At 48.9% G+C, this 26,668-nt stretch overlaps 1 protein-coding gene and 1 long non-coding RNA gene across 5 annotated transcripts in view; one reads left to right on the forward strand and one right to left on the reverse strand.

Moving 5' to 3' along the window:
* The window catches only part of LOC135898794 (oxysterol-binding protein-related protein 1-like), a 103,738-nt gene that overhangs the window by 33,674 nt on the left and 43,396 nt on the right, over positions 1-26,668 (reverse strand). The window contains exon 14 of the mRNA XM_065427961.1: positions 5,921-6,041. Within this exon, the coding sequence (XP_065284033.1) occupies positions 5,921-6,041 (121 nt within the window). The remainder of the gene's footprint in view (positions 1-5,920; positions 6,042-26,668) is intronic.
* Positions 12,328-26,668, forward strand: part of LOC135898796 (uncharacterized) — a 55,172-nt gene continuing 40,831 nt past the window's right edge. For 2 of the 4 annotated variants that reach the window (XR_011512751.1, XR_011512750.1), the window contains exon 1: positions 12,328-12,524. This is a non-coding gene — a long non-coding RNA (uncharacterized lncRNA). Of the gene's footprint in view, positions 12,525-13,801; positions 13,956-26,668 lie in introns of those variants that run through there. The other 2 variants (XR_011512752.1, XR_010563411.1) reach the window with 2 other exon arrangements.

Genomic DNA, 26,668 nt, shown 5'->3' on the forward strand with positions numbered 1-26,668 from the left:
TCCCTGCATTTTGGTGATAAGTATCTGCCAAATGACATTCACTCTTCATTTTTTAGCAATTTGTGCAAGTCCGAGTCTGGTTTGTCATTAGAAGGGCAAACATCAGTGTCATGATTCTCACAATGAGGAATGGCTTGAAGCTGGAATCTCACTGTGCAATGTTAAAATTTAAGGTGAGTGAGGTCTGTCGGCTAAGGTCAATAGAATCAAAATTCACTGTACAATAAGGCTGAAGAAAAATGCGGACATATGAGAAAATAGCAGTGTGTCACTTGCTTTGATTGCCCCTCATCCAAATGTTGCTATACTACTGCAGGGTATTTGACATCTTTCATAGCAGGATGGATGTTGAAGGCAATAAAGTTTTGGCGTGAGCATGGCGACGCAATGTAAAAGCTCGGCAAACCACTTTTGAACAACGAGCTCAACGACAACAAAAAGTCCTCTTTAAGCTGTAGCTGATATACAGGATAAATGCAGCATTATAAAATGTGTTAAATACCTAAAGAAAACAGGAAGCTTGTGTGGAGGGAAAATAAAGACAAAGGCTGGGCTTCGACTTCCAAAGGCACACCTGTCAACGTAGAACCAAACAGCTGCAAGAATCCATGGCCAAATTTTTGACAGCCCCAAAACCACACACTGCCTCCCTGTACTGTATAACCTCTAGCTTATACACATCCAAGTGAAACTACAGATTCATTTGATTTGTACTCGTAAACCCATCAGCACTAAAAATACAGAATGGCTCTTTGATCAGATGATATAGGGTTAACCTTGCGATAACAACACACATGCTGCACATCAAGGGCAACTGGTACAAATCATTCACCTTTATTTCTAGGCATGGAGAATAGTGTGTGTGTTTAATTCCATTGTGAGACTAATTAATGGGGTTTAATATCCCAAAGGAACTCTGGGGCTTTGAGACATGCAGTAGTTGTGAGCTCCAGATAAATTTTGACCCCTTGGGACTCTTCAGCATGTGCCAAATCCAAGTGCACAAGCTTTTTTGCATTTCGCCCGCCTACGAATGCGGCCGGGCATCAATTTCGCGAGCTCGTGCTCAGCAACAGAACGCCATGGCCACTGAGTTGCCGAGGCAGGTGATATGCCATTTGTGTTAAGGATTAATTAGTACAATAATTAATCAGTTGCTTAGTTGAAATATCCGCAGTTTCACTGAAATTTCACTACAGCAGACAAAATAACGCAACTATGGCTTTTGTGTTGTTTCCTGCGCTTAAATCAATTTGAGGCATCAAACTCGATCCGCGTACCACACGTAATAAATACATGGGGAGTCACATGGTTTAACGTACGCTTACAAGTGCACTCGCATGCCCAAGCACAAGAAATGAGCAGTTAAAAAAGAAAGAAAGAAAGAAAGAAGAGAGAAAGAAGTATCCGATAGTGAATCACAACTAGCGAGCTTCACCTGTCGCCCCTAGAGCCCAACGTATGAAACGACGCACACGTGCACCGGCTGCGTGGCCCAGAAGCAGATACACACACACAAAAAAGGGAGGGGGGGGGAGGGGAGTCCATATAGAATTTGAGCCCGATATTGCCGCTTGCCCGTCACCCTTGTCCCGTCCGCCGCTACGGGAGGTTCTTCCACTCGCGGCGCTCAATCGAATACCGCCGCGCGACGACGACCTTCACGAGTTGCCGCCAGCAACCGCCGCCAGCAGCGACAGAACAAAAAGAAAGGGGAAGCGAAGGGGTGGGGAGGGGGCGGCCCAAACGCACCGCCGCGAAAGGCATTGCCGTTAAAATGCGACCACAGTAGGGAATGCCGAAAGCGTGGATCACGTGAAAACTCTTACCGCCATGCTCGATATTGCTTACTACACGAGAGAAGGGGCACGTACATGGGATCGATATTGCGTTATTTACAACCGTATGAAGCAGACAGAGAACCAAGACAGGAAAAGCTTACGGCAAGTTAATTGACATGTTGGAATTATCAGGAAAACGGTGATGAATGAATAGAAAGACCCCCGTCCAGCCCCTCTATACGAAGCCGAAGGAAAAAAAAAGATTGTTCCAGAAAAGAGCAATAGGCTAGCTCTCAGTGGCGAAACCGTTTCCCTGACATACGCTTAACCATAGCCATGGTTTCACGCTAGGCGTTGATTGTGCGAGGACAACGTGCAGCTTGTGCCCTGCTGCAAGTTGACACGAGACATATCTCCGACATGTCTGCGTGCATAATCTGCTTCTTGTACAGTACAAACGAGTGAAAAATCTTTTTTTAGACTTTGCTATGGCACGGTGAACCCTACAGAACGTGCATGTTATACCTTTCAGATTTATAGCACTCCGTCAAGCATTGTCGATGGGCAGACGAAACAGCCGTCGCAACACTAATGCACAGACAACTGCACGAAAGCCGAGTGTTTCTACATCATCAGTTATTAAAATAAAGCGAGAGCTTTCTGATCGACCTTGGTGCTATTCGAATGTGTACAATATGTGCGTTCTTACGGTGTTCCTCCGCTCTCTCAGACTCGTCCTGCCTGTCCTGCCCAGGGCTTACCGAAGAGGCACGGCGCGCGCCCTTTCATCAGTTTTCGATTAGCTCAGGAGAGCGCTGTTAACACGGAACGCTGCTTCCAAAATGCGAGAGAAAGTCGGAGGTATATACGTCCAACCCCAAGGGGGAGGTGGGAAAGCGGTCCCTCGACGGATGCCATATTCACTGCGCGGTGCTTCGAACACAACACACCGTATATATCAGCAGCGCCAGATCTCAATCGATGTTTCCCCGCCACCCTCCCCACCCCCTTCCTTGGGATAAAGATATGTAGAACGCGCGCCGTGTGTCTGTGGGGCACCCGTGTCTGTGGGGTAAACGCTCTGTTATCCGAAAAAGGAAGCCAGCGAAATGAGCTGTCACCGTTTCCTGTTAGACCAGAACCGGACGAGATGGGCTTGGACAACGTCGTACACGAAGCTCTGTTCCTTTCTTCCTGCTTTATAAGTGCGTCAACTAGCCGTTATGATACATTGACCCGCAAAATAGAAGGGCGTAGGTGAAGAAGAGGAAGTCAAACAATATATATCTTGCTAGGAAAGAGGAAGAACACGCCGCAACCAAAAGACTCGCAGAAATTGCCGCTCTGTACTTTTTCAGTCCCCAATTTCGTCTCGTAGAGTCGCATCACAGATGGCCTGTTCAACTGGCTCAGGGGAGGACGCAGGCCGCCAAGCAACATGCGCAGATATTAACTTTAGGCAATAAATAATAAGGGAAAGTCCGCTCTGCAATTACGCAAAGTGTACGTACTATAACGTTTGACAGCAGCACCGTTATTTGAGAAGGACGGTCACAAAAAAAAAAAAAGAAAGGAAGATCGAAAAAAGATGACCACCTGTGCGGTCGAGCCATGTCATCCAGCGAAGCAGGAGGCTACACAGCTCGCTGCGATGTTTCACGTATCGGTGGTCACTCGGACGCTCGACCTGATGCGTACAGTACTTCACATACGCGAACGACAGATGCGAAACGAACAAACGCGTGCACTAGGCGAAGTCGCAAGAAAACCGTCCCAGCTCCGTGGAGACAGCTGAAAAAAAATATAACGACACACTTTCTTTTTCGCAGGACGCGTCACGGAGCTTCGAGTATCATCGTCGCGGCGGCAGACGACCCTGCGCAGGGACGTGTGTAGTCGACAGCCGCGAAGCTCAATCACTGTCACAGTGAGGATTCACTGACACCTGCGCGAGCACAGTACACTGATGAACGCACTGGTGAAGAGGCGAAGCACAAAAGCGGCAGGTGCTCTCGACGCTGTCACGTGCGTCGTCTTGCAGAGCGGTGTTATTACAGTTCGCCAGTACCCTCGCCAAACGCCGCGTCCAATATGCCCACGAAGAACTACCAGCGACGACGGGTCTAGCCGAAAAGCAGAACGCCTCCACCGCGCGGAGCGGCTGTGCGTGTGTGTATGCGTGCGTGCGTGATCCGGAGCTGCTCAGCGGAGCGGGAGTGAAGCGGCGCCCACCGTCGAGATGTCGAAGCGGGGGGCAAAACAGCTCCTTGCAAACTCCCGGTAGCTGGAAGGAGGGGTGCTGCTACTGCTGCTGCTGCTCGCTGGCTTCTAGCGCAGGGTCGAAGTACGCGCGATATTCACACCGTGCTTAACATATCACGTTGCCGGCAGCGGGCCACACAGTATGCGCGAGCGCTCGCTCGCGGAAGAGGAGACTGGGCGCATCACATTCCAGAGAGAAGTCGGCGGCGGTTTCGTTTTTCCTCCAACTGGCGCGGAAAAGACGCGGGGGTCGCTTCTCCTCACCCTTGACAAGTGGCCGGGCGGATTACTATAAACCGCGCCGACAGAGCGAAAATTTAAATTCGGGTGTGGTCCTTCCCTCCTTCCTTCGTCCTTCTCCTGCGAGCGTTCGATGTTTACCAGTGTCGTCGTGAGGTCGATCGGTAGCCGCAGTGAAGGTCTTTCTTTCACCGCCGTAAAGAGTGTCGACGGCACGTCAGAGCGGTGGCGCACGCACAAATCGCCCGACAACGGCGGCCGCGCGTCAGACACCGGTTCCAGAGTCGCGTTCCCGCTCGCGGGCGACTCGCGCAGCAACAACCTCGCAACGCTGGGGTCCCGGGGGGGGGGAACGCGGGCGCCGCGATCCCGTAATCACGGAAAGAGAGGCGGGCAGGACCGAGGCGGCCAATCGATGCTCGCACAGCTGATACGAAATCCACCTCGGCGCACTAACGCCACACGCCAGCGGAAAAAGGCAAGCACTCCGATGATGACAGCAGACAGCCGCGGAGTGCGACGAGGCCCCCTGGTGGCAGGCGGGCGACAGGCAACCGAAAGCGAAACTGACTTTCGCGCGCGACTCGCGAACGCTGCTGTGAAGCGTCTTTTGCCGATGCGTGTATTTCATGTATGATAGGCGATGCACGACGGAAGAGAAGGCTGCACTCAAGCATCTTGACTAGCTTCCACCAAATTTGACAAGGCCAATATGACAGAACTAATAAGGTTATTAATGAATATAAGTGAAGGAAGTGTGTGTGTGTGTGTATATATATATATATATAAATATATATAAACACACACAGAGAGAGAGATTAGCAGTATACCTATCACCACTGGATGGATTATAATAAGAGCATTGTTTAAGAAACATGGAAAGGGAAAGAAAAATATGTGCCACTTGCTACCAATGACTTTGCAGACACATCAGTACACTGCACATAGAATGAAGCGTGAAATTTTACTATCTGGATAAAAACCCGTAATGAGAAAGAGCATTTCAGATTTCTACCGAAGTGTTTTCGTTTCCCGTACTACTGGTCAGGCTTATGATGCTTGCCTCAGACTATTAACCAAAAATAGGATTGCAGCCCATCTGTTCATAGCAAGAGCCCTATGTCTACTACATAAGTACTTCATTCCCGGTCATCTCGTCTAGCCTTTCATGAAGTGTTGAACCAGCATGTGTTGCCTTAGCACTGTGTAATGTCTGCCTACTTTTTGGTATGCACATCAGTTGCTTGTGTATTCCCTTTCCTTATAAAATGTATTTTGTACTGCCCTATTCGACCTGCTTAGTGAATTTGAATATGTGACCTGAACATGCACTTCGTTATTTATGTTCATGAGTTTTTCTTTGCTTAATTTCTTTTGTCTATGTACTAATGTACCCTTACCAATCAATGCTTCCTAGTGTAGCCTGTAAGGTATCGTAAATAAACGAACACATAGCATACCATTCTGCCTCATTTTCTGAGCAACCTTGTTTAAGAAATGGAGCAGTGCTGAAACCAATGTTTTATAATCTTCACTCACATTGTCAAAGATGTACACACACCCCACAGCATGGCAATGCTGAACATTCACAAAACGAGCTCTGTGGGAACAAGGCCCCAAATACATTGGTAACTCACCTTCCCCAGAATCCCCGATCCTCTTCCTTGGGCAGTGATGGGCACAGTTCCTCCGGCATGGTGTCTCCCTTTGTGGCTTCTACTTCCACTGGAACTTGATTGTCACTGCTTGGAGAAGCCTCTGCGATAGAGAAAGTCAGTGTTTTAAGGTAAGACCGGCATATGAACGTGCAGATTCCTAAACGGATACTAGCAATGAATTGCTGCTTTGATTGCTTTTTGAAGACTTCTATTGTTGAAAAGTCACTCTTTTCACTCATTATCAACCACAACAACAGGATGCTAAGTCCCATGCAGCCTCCCTCAGAAACACTAATATTTCTGAGACTAATACTTCACAAGATGCTAGATAACTGGGATGAATTCTGGACTGTGTGATCTTTAGAACATCCAAATTGCAACCACCAAGCAGCGATTTATGCTACAGCATGCAGCAGAATTCACACGCGTTTAGCATTTGGACAACACTTGGCCAATCAAGCATTGTGGAATCTTCTCAACAATGTCACATGCACAAAAAAAAAAAAAAATCCTCAGTTCACAAATCAAGTGGTGCTGCTCACATCTCATAATGCGAAGCGAACATGCTGCCCAAACTACCCCCACACTGCAACTGACCAAACAAGATGCAGCAGTTAATAAACAATACCTATACATCTTGCATCACCAATGGTTGTGCACAGCTTCAATGAATAAACGACGACAAAAGACTGCCAACTCGCATCAGATAACTGCATGCCCACATCTTACAAGGTGAGAACTACAGATGCTATTCAAGGTTTTCAATGAACTTCAATGCTACGTTTGTACAACTGGTGCACATTCACAACTCGGAGAAAAGCTGTGCAGCTAAGAAGTAAGCAAGCTAGCACTCCAACACAACATTCTCTCTTTGACAAAAGGCCGCAGAAAGGTCGAGCTGTTTAGCACAAAATCTGCCACCATTTTTTCCCCATCAGCTATTCTTATTTCCAGTCGCTTGTATAACAAGGGAAACTTAAAAAAAAAAAAAGAACATGGCGGTGTGTCGCGGTTGGGCGACCAACCACAGCCGGTCAGGGTCGACTTAATTCCGGTGCCTGATTGGCCGGCTGGCTGCCTTTTGGACAATAATCGAAGGCCAATATACAAGCCCTCCCTCGCCCCTCTATGTTTTGCTTTATGTGTTTAGTATAACAAAACATCTGCTAGTACGAACAATATTAACTCGGCGAACAAAGTCTGCTTGGTCGCACGGAAAGGTGACAATGGCATCTCGTTGTGCTTACGTGGCCTCCGCAGGGTTGCAATGATTTAGCCATATTCAAAAACAACAGAAAACAAGTTCCACCGCTGTCAGAAGAAACCCACTACAAGTACGTACCAGCCAGTTTAGAACGACAATAAGGGGGGGGGGGGGGGGGCACTTTCTCCTCGCGGTCGATGTTCAGTACGGGACAAAACAACGGTCAAGCCCCGACCTGCTACGGAGAGATCAATTATCGAGCCTGGCACCAGGGAATAAATAACGATATGGTGAGTATATGTGCGCACAAGCGATTAATGAGACTGGACAATTCGACGAGAAGGCAGCGCCACAGATAACGGCTACGGCTCCCCACTCAGGTATGAGGATGAACAAAAACACGCGGGCGTTTTTTTGCTGAGCTGCGCAGGGCCGCACGAGTGATCGCGAGCGCCTACATGCGATAACCACGCGTCCTTCGAATCCTTTGTGCCGCACACATACTGTGAAGAGAACCAACCTGCGCCCTGAAACCATTCAAAGTAACGATGCAATACGACGCAAGACGTTGCAACCAGATGTCATATGAACGGCCAATCGTGACAACGGCGAAAAAAATAAGAAAGGAAAAAAGAATGAGAAGGACGAGATACCGAAGAACAAGTCGTGACCGGGACAGGATGGATGGAGATTTCGCAAGCACAATACGTGCCGGCTTGCAAAACGCACAAAGCAGCCCCGGAAAGCGATTGCGCGCATGCCACGCGCTTGACAGACTACCGTAACACGCATATTCAGCTTTGAAACTGACGTTGTAAACTTCGCAAACCAAACTATAAAAAACACGATTTCGCAATACTAAGGATGCCCAGTGGCGTCGGAACTCGTGGGATGTGCAACAGGAAGTGGGAAACAAGATTATCAGAAAAAAAGAAAGAAAGAGCGTATTACGTTTGCTAGGCGGGAAATAAAAGCATATCATAGGCCAGCCAACGCACGCGAAAGCAAACAAGTGGTCGCTGCGGAGGTGGCAGCGACTTTCCTCAGTGCGCACTGCGTGCTGCTGTTTATAGCAGGGACGGGGACAAAACGAGGAAAACTTGGGCAGAAACCAACGGTCGGCCCAAGTTACGGGAAAGCCCCGCCGGCACTGTTCGACGACAATCTCCCTCCCCTCGCCATTCGACAGCGTCACACCCTTCGCAACCTCCCAGTCATCGATTGGAAAGAGGGTGCATGAACCCGCGGGTGCACGCGCACCCGCGGACGCGGTCATCCACGAAACGACAGTCACAGCTGCTGAGATGTGCGCGCGACAATCTTGGCAACAAGCGCAAGCTCGCGACGTCACATGAACTTGAGATGTCTCCGCCAGTCACCTCCGACGCTTGCCCCGTACCCTGCGATGACGACATCTCACGCGTTCTCCGGCCAGAATCCATACGTACCACGACGACAGTTGTGCTGCTGCTTTTCCGGTGCATACTGGCCACTGCTGCCTCCGCCATATGAGTAGAGGTATTCCGCAATGGACGCTAGCATCAAAACGCAGATGCGACGGAGACCACAGCACAGATGTTCACAGGGAGAGAGAGAAAGAGGGGTGGCGGGGAGAAGCAACAACGAAGACGCTCCACGCAGGGTCGCGGAACCGACACACAATACACAAGTTTCGGGGCGCACTGAGTCACACAAGTCGGGCACAAATAACGGCGGTGCAACGGGTGGTCGAGCGAGGGAGCGAGCGCCGCGTAGTAGTGAGCGCAGCGGCGTCCGTCGACAACGCAGACCGACCAGACACGCCGCTCGTTCACGGCTGTTGCTTGTCGGATGACTCGGCCGCCAGCCGTTAGCAGCGGCTACCAACCAGGTGCGTTGTCAAGCGTGCACGCGCGCTCGGCAATCGCCTTCCAAACAGCGGGCCGACGGAGTTGACGGAGTCGCTTGGAGTCGACCCAGTGCGTGCAGTCGCAGGCTGGCATGCGAGTGAGTGCGAAAGCGAAACGAAAACAGGAAGACATATAAGAAAGAAAAAAAATTCACAGCGCAGCAGCGGGTATCAAGAAAAAGAAAAAGAAAGGAACAGCGAGCACACAGCCTGGTAAGCACGAGCGAACAGTTCCGTTCCGGGCACAGCGACAAAGCCAGTTTCGAGAGTCCGCGCCAAAAAAAAAAAAAAAAAGAAAAAGAAAACGCAACGGAAGAAGCAGAGCCGAAAAAAAAAGAAGGAAAAAGAAAAAGAGCGAGCCGCTGAGCGAGCGCAGCGTCATGTGGCGACACCTGGGAATTATAGCGGGAATCGTCTGCTGTGCGGCGCCGCCGCGCGCTGCAGCGCAGCACCATAGAGAAAGGGAATTATTTTTCTTTCTCTATGGCAGCACCAGGCCACGTCGCCCGCACAAGTGTTCAGAGTGCTCAAACGTCCAATGCGGCTCTCGCTTGCCAGCATATTGTTTCCTCTGCGCATCAAAAACCACGATTTCCACAAAACAGAACGGGCACCTTTGTTTTCCTCAAGGTATCAGGAAAGGTGCCGAAAACGGTGAATAACGCGGCAACACGCTTTTCGCAGACCGGAATGGTTGGCAAGTTCCCTTTCAATATCTGGTCCTCTTCGGCCAATGGCGTAGCCAGAGTTGTTTTTTTTTGGGGGGGGGGGGGGAGGGGATGAGGCACTGATATGATCGGCGAGGGGAGCAAGGGGGGAGGGTGCTGGGAAGAAAGTTCTGTGTGTGTGTGGGGGGGGGGGGGGGGGGTTGCACGTGCTCGTGTGCAACCGCCTGGCTACAGTGTACTAGAATACTTTCCAGTGGCACGACCGCGCCTCTCCGCTGACGCGCGCGGTGGCACCTGCAGCGGCGGCGCTGCAATCGACCGCTCTTGAAAGCTCGTCCTGTTCCCCTCTGAAGCGTACGTGGCACACAAAAATAGAAAGCGTGTTTGGTTATGTACAGTCGCTGTTTTAACGCAATTCAGCTTGGGTTTTCAATTATTTTTGGGGTACTTTATGTGCGTAGAGGTGTTTGAGGTGGCCGTAAGATTTTGGGCGTGTCTTACTTGCAATTTCTTTTTTCACGCTTAGTCGTCAACTCGGACTAGATGGCACTACCGGAATAATTTGCGAGTACTAAATTTTGCGAAGCAATTGTCATTTGCGGGACCAAATATTCGCATGATGTTCGCGATCGCAAAAGACACCTTACAGTGTCTGCTAGGGTGCACATGCACAGATATCCGTCAAATTAAGGCTGATTTAATATTTACACGAGAAAGCACTTCATTTTTAAAGTACGTGCTGCACAAGACGAAATCTGACGCGCAGAAAAAAAGAAGGGAGAACGACTTCGAAACCGATTTCTCTGTCCCATACGATTTTATTCCAGGCGCTCTGTAATAGCGCAAGAATCATCCCGAGAGCTTTATGCACTTAACAAGCAGCTTAGAAATTGGGCTAAGTCAGTCTGCTTAGCTTCAGGTGCTGTGCTGCCTTTCTTTTTGACAGCATATGTGCTTTATTCAAGCCTTTGATAAAAAAATGGAGCCGTGTGGTGACATAAAAGCTGACTATGCGAGGAGTCAGGCTTTCTGCATGATCTCTGCATCCCACCTTCAAGGGAGCGGCGCAATGAATCATATGCAGGATGTCCATTACGCTTTCCCGATGAACTTTTTGTGCACTAAAGCAATTAGTGAAAATGTCTTCAAGCCTTGTTATAAAGCGGAACAGTTCCACCGAGGGGTAGAGTAAACCTCCTTCATCATTATGGCGCACAAATTCTGCAGCATGCAAGCGGCGCCCTTCTTCTGTTGGAAGTAAGAGGCTGTCATTACACGCACAGCATTTGGTGGGCAGCACACACTTTTTGGCCACGTATCCGGAAATGTAATATATAAGCCTTGAGTCGCTCCTCTGGACATTGTACTCGTGTTCCACTGCTTCACTGCCATGTGAACTTGAAGGTACTGCTTGTTTTTCTGTGCAAAGCTTCATCTGGTCAATCAGCTGTTGCTTTGAAGCGCCAGCCACCTGCTTACCCAGCACGAACGTCTTCGAGTTCATAGCACCGGCACTATTTGCAGTGAAGAACACGGCCTTTTCTACATTCACCTCACCTGAGAGCGAGTCGAGGGAACATGAAGTAAAACATACTCCGTCTGCGTCGTGAAGTTCATGTAGCGTCCAGCGCTTCCCAGGCACTTTTATTTTCATCACCGCAGCGACAGTCGCGGCCACACAGACTTCGTTGTCAACCGTCGCACCCGTAGGTTCGTCAACCTCTGTCGTCTCTGCAAGCTGCCCTCGTGCCTTTTTTCGTGGTGGGACTTCGTCATCGCCCTTCCTTTTTCTTTCGTTCCTCTTGGGAGTAGGCTGCTTGCTCAGGTAAGCTGGCAGATTTGGCAAAATTGTGGGGACTGCGTCCGGAGTAAGCGTAGGCGTACCGCGTGGGATGCGAACTTCCTCCCCATTTATACGGTGCACATAGTCCCGAACAATGAAGCGTTGCTCAAAATGCAGCTCACATACCGCGCAGTCTGTGGTTAGCGGCTTGTCGGCTCTATGTAGGTTTCTCTCCCACGTGCACCTCCGTTCCGGGTCTGCAGGCGCCTTGAATAACGATAGCTTCTTCGCACTGTTAGTTCGGGCGTATCCTGTGCTACACCCTGGGGCGTAGCAATGGTTGAGACGTTGCTTTGCACTCATTGATGCAAGTGGCCGCATTCACAAGAGAACGCTTGCGACGCACAACCGCACAGAGCAAAAAGCCACCACCAAAACACACCGCTGAAATGCAATGGTACTGCGTGCCCAGACCTGTCGCCTTCAAGAGTGGTCGACGGCAGCGCCACCGCTTCGGGTGCCACCGCGGGTGACACACGCCGCAAGGCGCAGCCCCCTCCGCTCGTTGCACTGAATAGCTTCTAGTTCACTGTAGCCTGGCTACGCCACTGCCTCCGGCGACCATTTGATGTTTGTGGGCCTTTAGGTTACATACATCTCATGAGACAGAACAGGCAAAAAAAAAAATGCATAGCTTAGAGATCTAGCACGTGTGTCAGCAGTCGGTGCATTGTTTAATAAAGTTGATGAAAAAGTAATTCTTTCTCACAATTCTAGGAAATTGGCAGCTGCCTATTTGCTCAGGACGAACAGACGAAAAAGAAGAAGGCGCTTCAGGCGGCAGTTAATCAGCATACAAGGACATTCATCATCAAGGACATCATCATCGTCAAGCGGCAAGGTCTGCTGCGCGCAACTGACAATGCCATAAACTCGCGATAGCAGTTTCACGCTGAAGGCGGCAAGTAAAACTACGCAAGATAAGGAGCCTCACGGAGGTGCAACTGCGAGTACCGGATCTGCGAGTTCCAGTGGGTATGGTAAGCTGATAAGGAAAAGTGGGCCATTCGTCCCCTATCAAAGCTAGAACAGCTGCAGCTACACCTACCAGTCACGCACCTCGACCCATAGATCGCTATAGGAGATCGTCACGTCCGCTTGAGTATATAAGTAAAAAGTCGGGCATACGTTTAATAAACCGCTACACGAGGCGCACGAACCACCATTTAAATTCCGGTTCAGGTTGGAATGATTGACGGGATGGAATACAGGTCAATTTTCAGCTGCTATAAGAATTGGTTTCAAATGGAGATGGGACAATAATTCCAATTACAAAAGTTTCTTTTTCAACTAGCGATTTTTCCTCAAGAGAGTGAGAGAGAAAAAACATTTTATTTTTACGCCAGCGTCTGACAATCTCCGAGGCAGACGAGCGTCCAGATAACAAAATTTGGAGGACGCTTCTCCGTTAAGAGTGGAACGCGGTAGCGTTCAAAGACTCCTTATTGCTTTTCATGTTTCCCGGTCAGCAGCTCATGTAACCGTAACGTTCATCGGGAAACGCTGGCTGCGAACGCTATGCACGAAGGCGAGCATTCTCGTAGAAATGCGGCCTCTTGCGTAGGTCAATCTCCTATCTTTGTTTCGCACTTTTAATATTTCAGTATGAGAAGAGCTAACATAAAGGACATGCGCTGTCGGTGTTTTCTTGCATTACAGTTGTTTGTGGGCTGCCGTTCTCAAAATTTCGAGGAATAACTTTGTAAAGAATGAAAGACAAGTTATGAGCAACTTCGGTGGTAGAGAAGTGGTTGGGTACGCGTTGTCCGGAAGTTTGATGGATTTTCTGCGACACGGGCTCCTTAACGCTCTCGCGTTAAAAGCCGAAATCGATTTGGATCACTGCATCTGCGAGGGATTGGCAATGTGTGCTTTGTTTAATAATGTGCGATAAACAGTGAATCAACGTCGCTCGCTGTCGAGCCCAATGACCTTTCGACGATCTGTCCCGTGAACCCTTGTGTTCGTAGTACGTGCGTCACATGACGAATCTCTGAACGCCCGCAACGGCGGATGGAGCAGCGCTTCGGCGTATAGGCGGGCAAGTTGCAGGAAATACAGCTGCCTGTGACATCGGCACGCTATGATGCGCGGTCAACAGCTCGACAATCTCTCAATTCTTGTTAGAAGCTAAAACCTTCAAGCGCAATTCCATACCTGTTTGACACTCTCTCGCTACAACCCACGCACAAACACGTTAACCACGGACACGCGCCGGTCATAACATGGTCAGCATTGTGGACCATGTTACCATCGTCAAGCGGCAAGGTCTGCTGCGCGCAACTGAAAATGCCATAAACTCGCGATAGCAGTTTCACGCTGAAGGCGGCAAGTAAAACTAACTACGCAAGATAAGGAGCCTCACGGAGGTGGAACTGCGAGTACCGGATCTGCGAGTTCCAGTGGGTATGGTAAGCTGATAAGGAAAAGTACTGAGCCATTCGTCCCCTATCAAAGCTACAACAGCTGCAGCTATACCTACCAGTCACGCACCTCGACCCATAGATCGCTATAGGAGATCGTCACGTCCGCTTGAGTATATAAGTAAAAAGTCGGGCATTGGTTTTCTGCGACAATTATAAAGCTGTACACAGAAAAAGAAAATTACACACACACGCACACACACACACACACACACACACACACACACACACACACACACACACGCGCGCGCGCACACACACGCACACACACACACACACAGGGAGAGCCGATCTTGCGGTGTCTGTTACCAAACGCCGCGGAGTTCATTATGAAGTCATTCGAACACCCTCGATAATAATAATAAAAATAAACCAAGTACCGTGGTCAATGCCCCCCCACCCCATTTCGAACGTACACGCACGATGTTAGTTTCCGTATAGGACGATACCTTGAGCGGATATATGAGTGATACACCGCCATGTTCGGGGCCAGCCTCCTACAGTTGAAGAAGATTACGCTACGTTTTGTTCTCTATTGCCGCAAGGGTAGAACGGGCATTCTACTCTCGCTCAGAAGGGCAGAGTGAAAAGCACGTTTCACTCTCTCCTTGGTGACGCAGTGAACAATGCATTTCACTCTACTCGACATTTTGCGAGAGCAAAACGCTTTGAAGAGTAAATCAGCCGCTTCACTCCTGCGATACCCTCCCTAGTTTTTAGAGTGTAGTTGCCACATTTCTACACACTCTAAAACAAAATTACACCCTTTGGGTCGTATCTTGCCACACAACGATAAACGTCATCTGTCTTTTCCGCATTTCCTTTCTTTAACGCTGCGAGCCCGGTATTGTCACCCCAAGCAAAGGTACGCCACAGGGCTCAGTCATTTCACCCATACTGTTTAACATTGCGATGCTTGGCCTGGCCAGGGAACTAGGCGAAATCGAGGGCATACGACATGCTATGTATGCGGACGATATCACAATATGGGCCAACCAAGGAACGCTAGGACAAAAGCAAGAGAAACTGCAAGAGGCAGCAAACCGCGTAGAAAACTATGTTAAGGCAAGAGGCCTGGCTTGCTCCACAGAGAAATCGGAAATACTCAGAATTGGAAAGAACCCCACCAAGGCCGAAATCGAAATAAACTTAGAGGGCCAGCTTATAGCGGAAAAGAAATGATAAGAATTCTAGGAATGTGGCTGCAAAGCAGCGGAAAATGCAGTCACACAATTAGCTTACTCCAAAAATCGACAGATCAAGTAAGCAGGATGATTACGAGAGTTTCAAATAGAAGACATGGCATGAAAGAGGCAGACACGATCAAGTTGGTTAAAAGTTTAGTGGTCAGCAGAGTCACATACTCGCTACCTTACCACTTGATGAACAAGCTAGAAAGAGAACAAGCAGAAACCATACTAAGGAAGGCGTACAAAACGGCACTGCACCTACCGAGGAATACTTCAAGCGACAAGCTACTGCAGCTAGGAATACACAACACGTTCAGCGAGCTGGCAGAAACGCAACTAAACACACAAATAGCGAGACTTTGGCAGTCGGCTACAGGAAGAATGCTCCTAAAGAGACTAGGATACGATACGAAAGGGGCAATAGATCGAGAGGCAGACATCCCAGACAACATCAGACAAACCCTCAGAATAAGTCCAATTCCACGCAACATGGATGCGAACCTACACGCAGCCAGAAGGCAGGCAAGGGCAGATTACGTGGAAGGCCACCTGGCAACACAGGAAAACACGGTGTACACGGATGCAGGGCTATACCTGTGGGACAAGCACACTAGAACACACAGAGTAGCTACGGCTGTAGTAGACTACATGGGAGAGACAATCAGCTGCGCAACCATAAGGAATTGCACGGTAGCGGAGGGGGAAGAGGTCGCCATAGCGCTTGCAGCGACCGAAGGCTACCGAAGTAACAGATCACTGACCATATTAACAGACTCCAAAACTGCATGCAGGCATTACATGCAGGGGAGAGTCTGTAAAGAGGCCCTGCGAATCCTCCTCGGAGCAGGAACCCTCGGAAATAAAGTGACACACAAACTTTTCTGGATACCGGTTCATACCGGGATAGAAGGGAACGTGAGAGCAGACAGTCTAGTTCGCGAGATCACATACCGAGCTGGACAGATAGAGCCTCTCGAGAACACTACAACGGTGGAGCCGACGTGTGCGGAAATATTAAACTACTATAGAGGGCAGAGAATCAAATATCCTCCGCCACACACACTACTTACACAACAGGAAGCAGCCGACTGGAGAAGGCTACAAACCGGAACTTTCTATAATCTACACATACTAAGTAAAATGTACCCGACACAATACAGAAACTCCTGCCCATGGTGCGGAGAAATACCAACTCTTTACCACATAACATGGGAATGTAAGCATAACTACACATTCCATAAACATAAAAACCCGAGTGCGGAGCAATGGGAGGGCCTGGTCACCAGCAGCGAGCTCACCGCCCAAAGGGCGATCGTGCAGCACGCGTGCGAAGTGGCCAGGCTCAGTGGAGCCCTGGAATAGGGGCACACCCGTGCTGCGAAGCCAGGCAGCAAGCGCAAGACGGCTCACCGCTACACCCCTTGATAGAACCAATAAAGTTTTTTTCTCTCTCTCTCTCCCAGTAACGAACGCATGCGCGTTATCAGCATGACATAGCATTGCCGACAGGAAAGTAGCGGGCGTGGGTGTTTTCAAGAAAGGAAACGCAAGCAAGGCAGATGATTATTGTTGTGGGGCAGATATACACCCCCAAAGGGTGTAAACGTTTTTTTAGAGTAAGGGTGTACAAAGCTACACATGAAACGCAAGCCAGGCAATGCACTCCTGGGGTAAAAAAACGCCGTTTCACCGCGTTATTCGCCATTAGAGACCCAGCCATGCAGCTCGGACGAATCTCTGAAGTATAAACTATGAAAAATAATGCATAATGGGAGGTTTCACAACATTTACATATCGTTATACCTGTAATTTATTATTTTTGAGTACTTTAACACGCTTTTTTATACATTCTAACACCTGGACCGAGTGTAAATATAAAGCGAAGTTTCTTTAGGTAAAGCCGCGGCAATGCGCGATTACTGCTCTATTTCAATATGGCTTCTTCCAAGGGATTCCGCGCGGAACTGAGATTACAATATGGTCGGACGTGTTAGCTTTGTGTAATTTCCTAGCGAAGCATGCCTCACATCCCCGCACAGACATGCGAGTACGCGGTGCAGCGTTCTCTTTAGGGGCTCGCATTAGTGAATTGCAACGCGCATTATACTCACAACCTCACGCATGTCTGCAGTATACACACAGCGCGGACAGCGCATCACGTGCTTCGTCGTAACAGTCGGTATCCGACGAGGTCTCCGCCTTCACCGCAGACGCCATTAGCAGGCCTGTGCCGCAATCGTCGCACTTGGTGCTATACGCGTGTCGCGTGTAAAGACCGCCCCGACGACGCCCGCCTCGAAATAGGCATCATTTTGCCAGATCGCCCGGTGCACCGTCGCACCGCGACGGGAGTCACCGCCGCCCCCTCGATTATTTCAAGGCTGTTGAGGCAAGACAAATTCTGCTTCAACGAGGAAAATAAAGATAAAGGAAAAAACAAGCAAGAAACCTCCCGTCGTCGATTTTTTTTCTACCGTAGCCGCTCTCTCCCTCTCGTACGGACTGCGCCCTATACGACTAATGGTGGCGTTTCGAAAGCGAACGCCGACAGCACGAGGCCGCGGCCAAGGCCACGAGGGTGCACAGATGCCATACAAAGAGGTCTCGCGATGGCAAATCGTTACACGTTAAATTGTTTACACGGCGCTTAGAGGCCGCGGGCATATGGAGCACGCTCCTCAATGGGCACGGGGTGGCGAGACGGCTTGGCGAACCAGGGCCGCCGCCGCCGCCCGTCGCGCGTGTACGATCGCTCAAGGCGAGACGAGATGCCGGCACGCAACGCGACGCGGACGAGCGGCGCTAACTTGGGCTGCGCTCCAAACTGCTCTAAAAAGAACACGCGCTCGAACGGTGCAAAAGCCGTCACGCTGGGCTTGATATGGCGATCACGTTGGAGTTTGTTAGCAGCTGCAGTAAATAGGCCGAACAACCAGCCAACCAAATGCGAGGGCACGCGCCAAACGAAACGCAATGAGAAAAGCAGGAAAATGCTGCGGGTGGTATACTCTCGGACGATCACTGCGAGATCTTGCGCGACCATGCAGCACAGGGCACATCGGCGTCCACAGTCGACTGCGTGCCAGGAATGCTATACTGCCCGTATAACAGACGTGGGCGTCTCTATGACCGAGAGTGGTTCCATAAGGGCCCGTCTTCACTCTGCGCGTACATCTCTTTTCTTTCGCCTTTCTAAAGTTCTGCGAGAATGAATTTAAGTTTACTGTGTGATTTGGTCCCACGTGATAATTTAGCATGCAGAAGTAAAAAAAAAAAATTGGAGGACGCTTAAGCTTCGCCTTCAAGAGTGGGACGCGACAGCGTTCCCGTCGACCCGCCAAGGGGTATAAGACAATGCGCTACGGCACAGCGATCACTTACGATGCGCCCCGCATCGGACTTAGCGCCCACCTATCACGCGGTGAGCGTCGAGCAACGCAGCGTTCGGCGCGGCAACGAAACCTGCGCCTGAGCGAACGGAACGAGCCAAAGAACTCGGTGTCTCGGAGGGGAAACGATCTACGCCAGCCAAACGTCGCGATCGGCACGGGCAGAGAGATAGATAGTAATCTAAAGAAAGGACCGGGAGCACGGCGAAGCGTCGTCAGGGGAGAGGGAGTCCCGCGACGCGCCTGGCAGCGGTCCCAATGCGCGCGCGGCGCGCCTCCTGTCGGGACAGCGCCGTACATTGAGAGGAGGGGGTCTTCTGTGTTTGCCGCAAGATGGCTCTGCGTGTGCGGAAAGCGCAGAAGAAATGCAGCGGAAACGCACTTCGCAAGTCGTGTAATTGTGACTTCTGTACGTTACATGTTCATAATTACCGATATACACCGCAGCATAACTTTCCACGGCTCGTTTCGAAGGCAACACCGCATTCACTAGAGGCGCGTTTGCACCGCTTGGAAGCATCGAACTCGTGGCTGAGTGGTAGCGTCTCCGTCTCACACTCCGGAGACCCTGGTTCGATTCCCACCGGGCCAATCTTGGAAGTTGGTTTTTATTTATGAAGCGCCTGCCGTGATTTATCGCTCACGGTCAACGCCGCAAACGCCGACGCTGACACAGACACCGACGCCGACGACACCGGCTTTTCTGCGACACGAGCTCCTTAACGCTATCGCGTTAAAAGGAATAATACCAGCAAACGAATACCCCAGGCCGGAACCTAAAGCCCCAACCAGACGTACGCGTTGGGACGCGTCCGCACGCACCGCGCTCACTCGACGTCGCGACGCGCCCGGCGGAGGAAGAGGGTGCGCACCCAATTGATGCACGAGTTGCCGCGCGTTTCGTCGCGGCGAAGTATTTATAGGTTTCAAGGCAGCCCACTCTTCGCTTAATGGTCACGTTAAGCAATGTGTCACGTTAAGCAATGCGCGTAATGATTCAAGTTTACGTGGTGACGTCGCACGGTTCCCGAGAACAGACAACCGCATTCGCACACGCGCACACACTACGCTCGATGTTGGTGTGCCGCAGCATTAGATCACGCTGGCAGCCCGAACACGATCGAGGAGACTCGCTGACATGATCCATACCACCGCTTTATATTGTCACGACAGTTGCACTGGCTCGTAGCACTGAACCACAAAACACAACAGTCGTCGTGTAATCGCTACACGACGAACACACTCAGCGGCAAGAAGACTGTTGGCGCACTCGTTTCCACACACACACAGGATGTTTTTATGCGAAGCATATTACTAGAGCTCAACCCAGCTCCTCAGGCGCGGCGGTGTCGCCTTCAATACCACGTGACACCGTGACGTCACGACAGAGGAGAAACGGGGCTCCAACTCGCGGCGGTATATAAGCAGCTGCGCTTGCCTCTGCTAGACACTCACGAGGTGAGATGCCTCCTGGAGACAGAGCTGCTCGTTGGAATGAGAAGCGAATGTTGCGGCGTGCTACAGAGACTGTTTCTAGGTGGCTTTGCTACGGCGCAGCGACTACGCGCCCCGCATCGGACGCGGTGAGCGTCGAGCAACGCAGCGTTCGGCGCGACAACAAAATGTGCGCCTGAGCAAGCGCCGCACGCCTGAGCCGACGCCGACGACACCGGCTTTTCTGCGACACGAGCTCCTTAACGCTGTCGCGTTAAAATAAAGGCTAGTATGCTTCGCATCCTGTGCTTAACCTTGGGTAAGCCACAGCCAGTTTTTTTAGTTGCCGTGAGGGTCGCATGTTTCAGCGACGTTGTGTCGAAAGTTTTTGGTCCAAGCGACTGTCAGCCTTCTTTTTTACCCGACTTCTTCGTTCAAAGTAACCGCTATGTGTACGCAGCACACTTACAAGCAAAAGAATTCACAGAGCAAACGGGATTAAGCGTAAGCAATCACCAAGGCTCGCGCGGTGATTGAGCGCAAACGAACGAAAGGTAAACATGCGGAATCGAGGCGATCAAGCCCTCATTCCGCTCTCTTAAGCGTTTTTATTTCAGAGCTCATTTGAAATTAAAAGACTAGATTTAGCAGTTCGGGCCCTTCTTTCATTTTTCACCGCAGTCATGCACCAGTAGCGTTTTATTTCCGCGCGTGTGCAGATATTTTTTCACCTCACGAATGCCGCGGCACCGCGGTTTAGCTTGGGCGCCGTCTGCTACAGGAACTTCTTAGGTGGCGCGCGCGGCAGATGTCGTTACCTTGTTATAGGCTACTACCTTGTTATAGGCTAGGCGGGGCGAGTGGAGAGGGAGTCTCGATATGCAGCGGAGCTCGCCTCCTGAAATCATGGGTTCGCAGCACTGGAATATTTCTATCCCGGCTATTAATGAGCCGACTTGAAAAATTTTTCCCGCAGAACGCTCCCTAGAGGACACGTAACAACTTCCAGCGTATAACCGAAATATGCTATGGGGCCTGGTGAGGGGCTTCTTTAAGTAATACGATTCAGAAGCCTGTTTTTAATTGTCCAAATGTCACCGTAACTTTTTTTCGGTTTTTATTACTACCTTAAAATTCGTGCAGGTTTTTTTCTTCTATACTTTTTTTTCCAGGAATATATCTTTCTAAATGAACTTTCCCCCGTTTTTTCTCCGTGTACAACTTTTCACGTCAAGTTTACCTTTGCTCTCTCTTTCCCTCATCACTTCTCCTCGCAGCCGACGACTAATAGCTCTCTGGTAAATTTGCGTACACCGACCCTTTCCGATTAAAAATAAGTTTCTTGGGAAGATATATCCGCGTACTTGATCCCATGGGTAATCAACGCTGACGAGGTAGGTCAAACGTGACGATGTCCAAGTCAGTGAAGGTCTCTCTTGCTCGAGCAAATGGCGACGCTGCTAACTCTTGCCCAGTGTGAAGTGGGACGAAGGCACGCAGACAACGATAGTAGGATAAGCAGGCGCGTCTTTGTTTTCGCAGAGCACGCTCAGAGGGCGACGCCCGGCGTTTGGCCCAAGAAATGAAGTTCACGCGTTTATAACACGCACGAGACCACGGTTGGCCCATCGACAGAGGCCGCAATTCACTATAAACATATGTAGTTCTTTAATTGTAACTGGTGTTACACGTTCCACGTTAGCCGCCTTAATTGGGAGCTGCACTGGCTCACAGTTCAGATAAGCCTTTTTAATTTTTATTTTGCATTTTTTTATTTAAAAAGCTCGAACTTGATCAAGTCGGGGTGAATTTATTCGGATACGCATTTCTCCGGCCAGGCCACGCTGTGTACGGAACAACTGTTTCCAACTCTCCTTCAATATTTTCTTCTTAACTTCAATACTTTCTGTTGAGTCAGCCTGGGCAGCGTTGGTTCCGTTTTTCATTTTTTTGTTCTTTTTTTCTGCGACCTCACGTGTCAAACTTTTTTCAGCTCTGTTGTTCTGCGTACAATAACAAAAAGACGGTTAATAGTGAAAATATAGGCGCGGGACGACTGTCCCGCTATAGTCCCGCCTTCGTCACATGCATACAGCGCGACGCGACAAGCGGCACTCCCGAGACTGCTTCCAGAAACGCATAAACCGCAACAGATTCCAACCAGCTGTTCACCTGTATTCGTCTTTCCTCTTATACAAATGACGCCCTCTTCAATTTAGTGCTTTACGTAAAATACATGAGATCACTTCAGATTTTCAACGTGCCTTTTGCTCTTCCCGCACCCCATACCGTCGGCGGTATGGTAGCACAGCGCGTCTCACTAGAGCGCGAGTCACAATGCATTGATTGGCTGATGGCGGTTAGTCAGTTTGCGGAAGCTTGTGCTCAGGAAGCGCTAGTCATTTCACAGTGTCCTCAATCGCGGGAAAGCCACAGATTGTGTCGGTGGTGTGTCTTAATTATTTAGCTTAATGAGCTTATGATTTTCCGACGTTCATTCTAATGCAATAATAATAATAATAATTTGTTTATTCGTTCTTCAAAATCCGCTGTACATCGGTGCTTTGGCTCCTGAAAATGTCAAAGAGCGGCGATTATCAGCGAGAAATACCTCATACAAATTGATCAAAGCGGAAAAAGAAAAAATGACGGGAAATCAATATTATCGTTATTTTATGCATGCAATTCTTGAATGGCAGCTGCGAGACCGGTACCGTTCTCGTACGTGAGACATTCCCTTACTATAATGTACTACTAGACTAGTAATTACACCGATATAATATTAGCATAACAGAGACATGTGAGAAAAAAAAGAAAAGACTTAGAGCCGAAGAGCAAAGCTGGTGGCGGCATTTTATGACGCTATGTATACAACCAAAGCGCGCATAAATCTTCCTTGCAACTGCAATCATTCTCTTCTTCCGCTATGTAATTATCAAATGAGCCGGAATTAAAGATAAACCGAAGGTATATATAATGTCACCAACAAAAGAGCGCGTTTTTTTCTTTTTTTTGTCAACGCTGCTTACAGAAAATACGGCTTTCCTGCCTACACACAGCTCATCAAGATTCAGACGCAGAGCTTAAAGTCGAGGGGGGGGGGGGGGGGGGAGAGGGGGCTCCGGTATATAAGGAGGGGTTTTGGTCAGGGATCGGCCGAAACCTCAGTGAAAATCTAGATATATTCTGATATTCTGTGAGCTTTTTTACTGTCAAGTCCTGCCATTCAACACTTCAGTTACACACACACACACGCACACACACACACACACACACACACACACGCACGCACACGCGCACACACGCACACACGCACACACACACACACACACACACACACACACACACACACACACACACACACACGCGCGCAGGCGCACGCACGCAGGCGTGCGCACTACGAGCCCCCCCTACCCCGACAGGAGGCAGCCCTGTCCTAACCGCAAGGCAAACAAAGACGCCACAAAAGAACAGCACGGCGGCAGCGCACGGCATAAACGCGCTCAACACGTCAGAAGTATAATTGCAACTTCCTGCTGGGTCTCGGACACGGTACTTGTTACACCGTGGTCTCGGAGGAGCTGATGGGCGGCGATAAACTCCCGCGCTACTTGTGTGTGTCAATACCGCCCGCCCGTCAGACTTTTGTTGCGTGATGGGACGATAAATGCACAGCCTGGAATGCGATTTCCCTTATCACATGCGAGAGCTGAACCAAGAGGAACTCGCGAATGCTCGATGATGCTCTCTGTATTTACACAGGCGTACAGATTGACTGTCTTATCACGTGCAACGATACATCGTACAGGTACGAACGATACGCTCTGACGCGAACGAGTGTGTCTGCGTAGGGGCACGTGCATCGGCACGACCGCATTCCCGACAGCCCACGCCAGTTGTGGCTTCCAAGCCAGAGTCACATTATCAGGAAACGAAGTAGACATTGCACGACAATCTACGCATTTGTGTTTATTCTACTTAGCTCTCGAATGCAAGCCTCCGCAGAAAGCTGTTCGTCTTTAATTAGCATTTATGTATAGAGTGCAAACAGTGTTCATGCATTATTAAAATGCGCAATTACAAAAAAAAGAAAGAAGAAGAACGACAAGTTTAACTAAGTAGCGTTGGTCCGCATGGCCCTACATTTCCTACGAAGCGCAAGACGTTTAGAAGCTTTCTTGATGTGAACAGAAAGGCACGCAGAAGAGACCAGTTGTAGCAAGATAATTTTACAAATATTAGAGATGCATCTCTAGAGCTTATTCAGATGTTACTGGGCAAAAAAAGAAATATTGCACATTCACCAATTGCATGAATACCGCCACATATTTGCTGGCAAAATTGAGCTAAAAAAAACAAAAAAAACATTATTCACTTTTGAGAAAGAATATATAATGGTGATTACAGAAGAAAAGCAATGTCTCCTCCAATAAATGTTTGTACAGAAGCTTTCCACAACATGTTTATGCCACTTACAATGTGTGGAGATTACTTATTCACTGACACTCCCTCTAACAAGCGTCTCACGTTTAACATTCATCTAATGAGGAACCCGGTGTATGCTTTCCATGTCCACAATGTTGCAGTGCTTGCAGCGTGAGACATCCTTTGAGTAGCATCACAAATCTGGGCAACACACTCCCACTATTAACAAATACACTGCCATAGTTCAGTGGGCAGACTCGCAAACATAAGAAAATAAGTTTGAATAACACTTGAGGGCCATTAATTTCAGCTCAGATTTTGTAAAGTGGTTGTGGTGCTAATTAAGATAACTATCCAACTATCCCAACAGCAGAGATTGCATTACTTCAGCTCGGATATATTTTTATGATTGTATGAATGGCTACAGCCATTAAGATTAGTCTAACTTAACTACATTTATTGGCAAGCTCATCAGTGAGTCAGTTTATAAATAAAGACTCTATATCTAAAAAAGTGCTGACTCAACGATGACTGCCTAAATGTCCGAATAATTGGGTTTCGGCGGAGAATAAGTGACCTCATTTTTCTACAAGAGTTTGAAAACAGTGTGTTTTATTCTCAGATGAACACTTTCGGGGATGCCTTCATCTTCACATGACTAGCGCCAGCTGCATTGAGGTCTGCAAGCGTTCACATTATTGGCACAGGGCCAAGCACACTGTCTTATCAATCACAGTGCCAAAATAGTGATGGCCGGTCGATGCATCTGGCGCTACAAAAGTAAAAGAGTCTTTGGAAGCGGTCGCCCGAGAATACGAGCGAAGTTTGTCAACAAGCTGATGTGCGCGCGTATGCTTGCCTGCAGCCTGGCTAGTCTGTATTTCCACCATTCATGCCGATGATGATATGTGATGTTTAATGGCACGAGGGCCAGGTCTGGCCAAAGAGCGCCATGCAAGTGCCTACGAGTATTTAATGGGACAATGAAGTCGAAAGTATTGATGGAACATGGCTGTATATGGGCCTAAATATAGTCACTGTGCAGCGCATAAAACATAAATGTGTTCAAATTATGGCAATGGCTTTCAGCTATTCCAGCTGTCGCTACAGGTAAGACAAAAGTGCATTCAATGCATGTACCAAATATTCATTCTTGATACTGTAGCTGAGTTGACCAAGCTGTGATAGGTGAATGATTGTGAGATTCTTGGCTACAGTCATCGTTCGGTGCTTCTCAACCCTTGAAGTGGGGTGACATTTTGTATGGTCGAAAATATAGATTTCCTTATTTTGTGTTCTTTTGATAAAGCATGTCTTTAGCTTTCACAAAATATGTAACACGTGTGTACGCGCACCTATAATGGTTATTTTACCCCCCGCAGTGGCTTAGTGGCTATGGTGTTGCGGTGCTAAACACGAGGTTGTGGGATCAAATTACAGCCGCCGTGGACGCATTTCGATAGGGGCGAAATGCAAAGACGCCCAAGTCTCGTGCATTGTGGGCATGTTAAACATCCCCTGGTGTTCAGAATTAATCCGGAGTCCCCCAATATGGCATGCCTCATAATCAAATCATGGTTTTGGCATGTAAAACCCCAAAATTCATTCATAGAATACTTATTTAATTACTTGTGTAGCTGCGCTTAGTAAAAAGGGGGCATGCCCCGTTGTCAAGTCTATTTCACATGAAGCTTTCACCACATAAAAACAACTTATGCTTGACACAAGTTTCGATTTTGGTTTTGCGACTATCTTTAGTCATTAGGTAGGTCTCTGTAGCTCTTTTGTGCTCCCCTTTTGCTTGTTTATGGGGGTGCACACCCTTCGGAGAGTTCCCTGTGTCTTTCAAGGATCTATTTCGTGCCTTTTCCAGTGTCGCTGATGGGGTAAACGCAAATACTGACAAAGAAACTTAAGCTTTATAGCAACTGCCACAGTGCCAATGTACTAAAGCACCTAGGGGTCCCACCTGGACTTGTATGTGATTCTATGAGCACACTATCGATGGACCTGCACCGGGTAGAAGAAACAAGTTCAAGCTGAACTCCAAAGCGAAACAGCAAAGAAAGGACAGCAAAAACAGAGAGAAAGGCTACTGTATAGTGTTGACCACAAAAAACACTATAATCCTGGGACGTTTTGATAGATAAAGCAGTTTGACAACACATTATTCACATTTTTCTGAGAATGCAATTTTAGGACACCTTTTACCTTTTTCTAAAAACAAATAATTGCTGGGTGTATGTCAATTAAATTTTATGAA

This window comes from Dermacentor albipictus, chromosome 3, assembly GCF_038994185.2.
Source record: "Dermacentor albipictus isolate Rhodes 1998 colony chromosome 3, USDA_Dalb.pri_finalv2, whole genome shotgun sequence".
In the NCBI taxonomy this organism is placed as follows: domain Eukaryota; kingdom Metazoa; phylum Arthropoda; class Arachnida; order Ixodida; family Ixodidae; genus Dermacentor; species Dermacentor albipictus.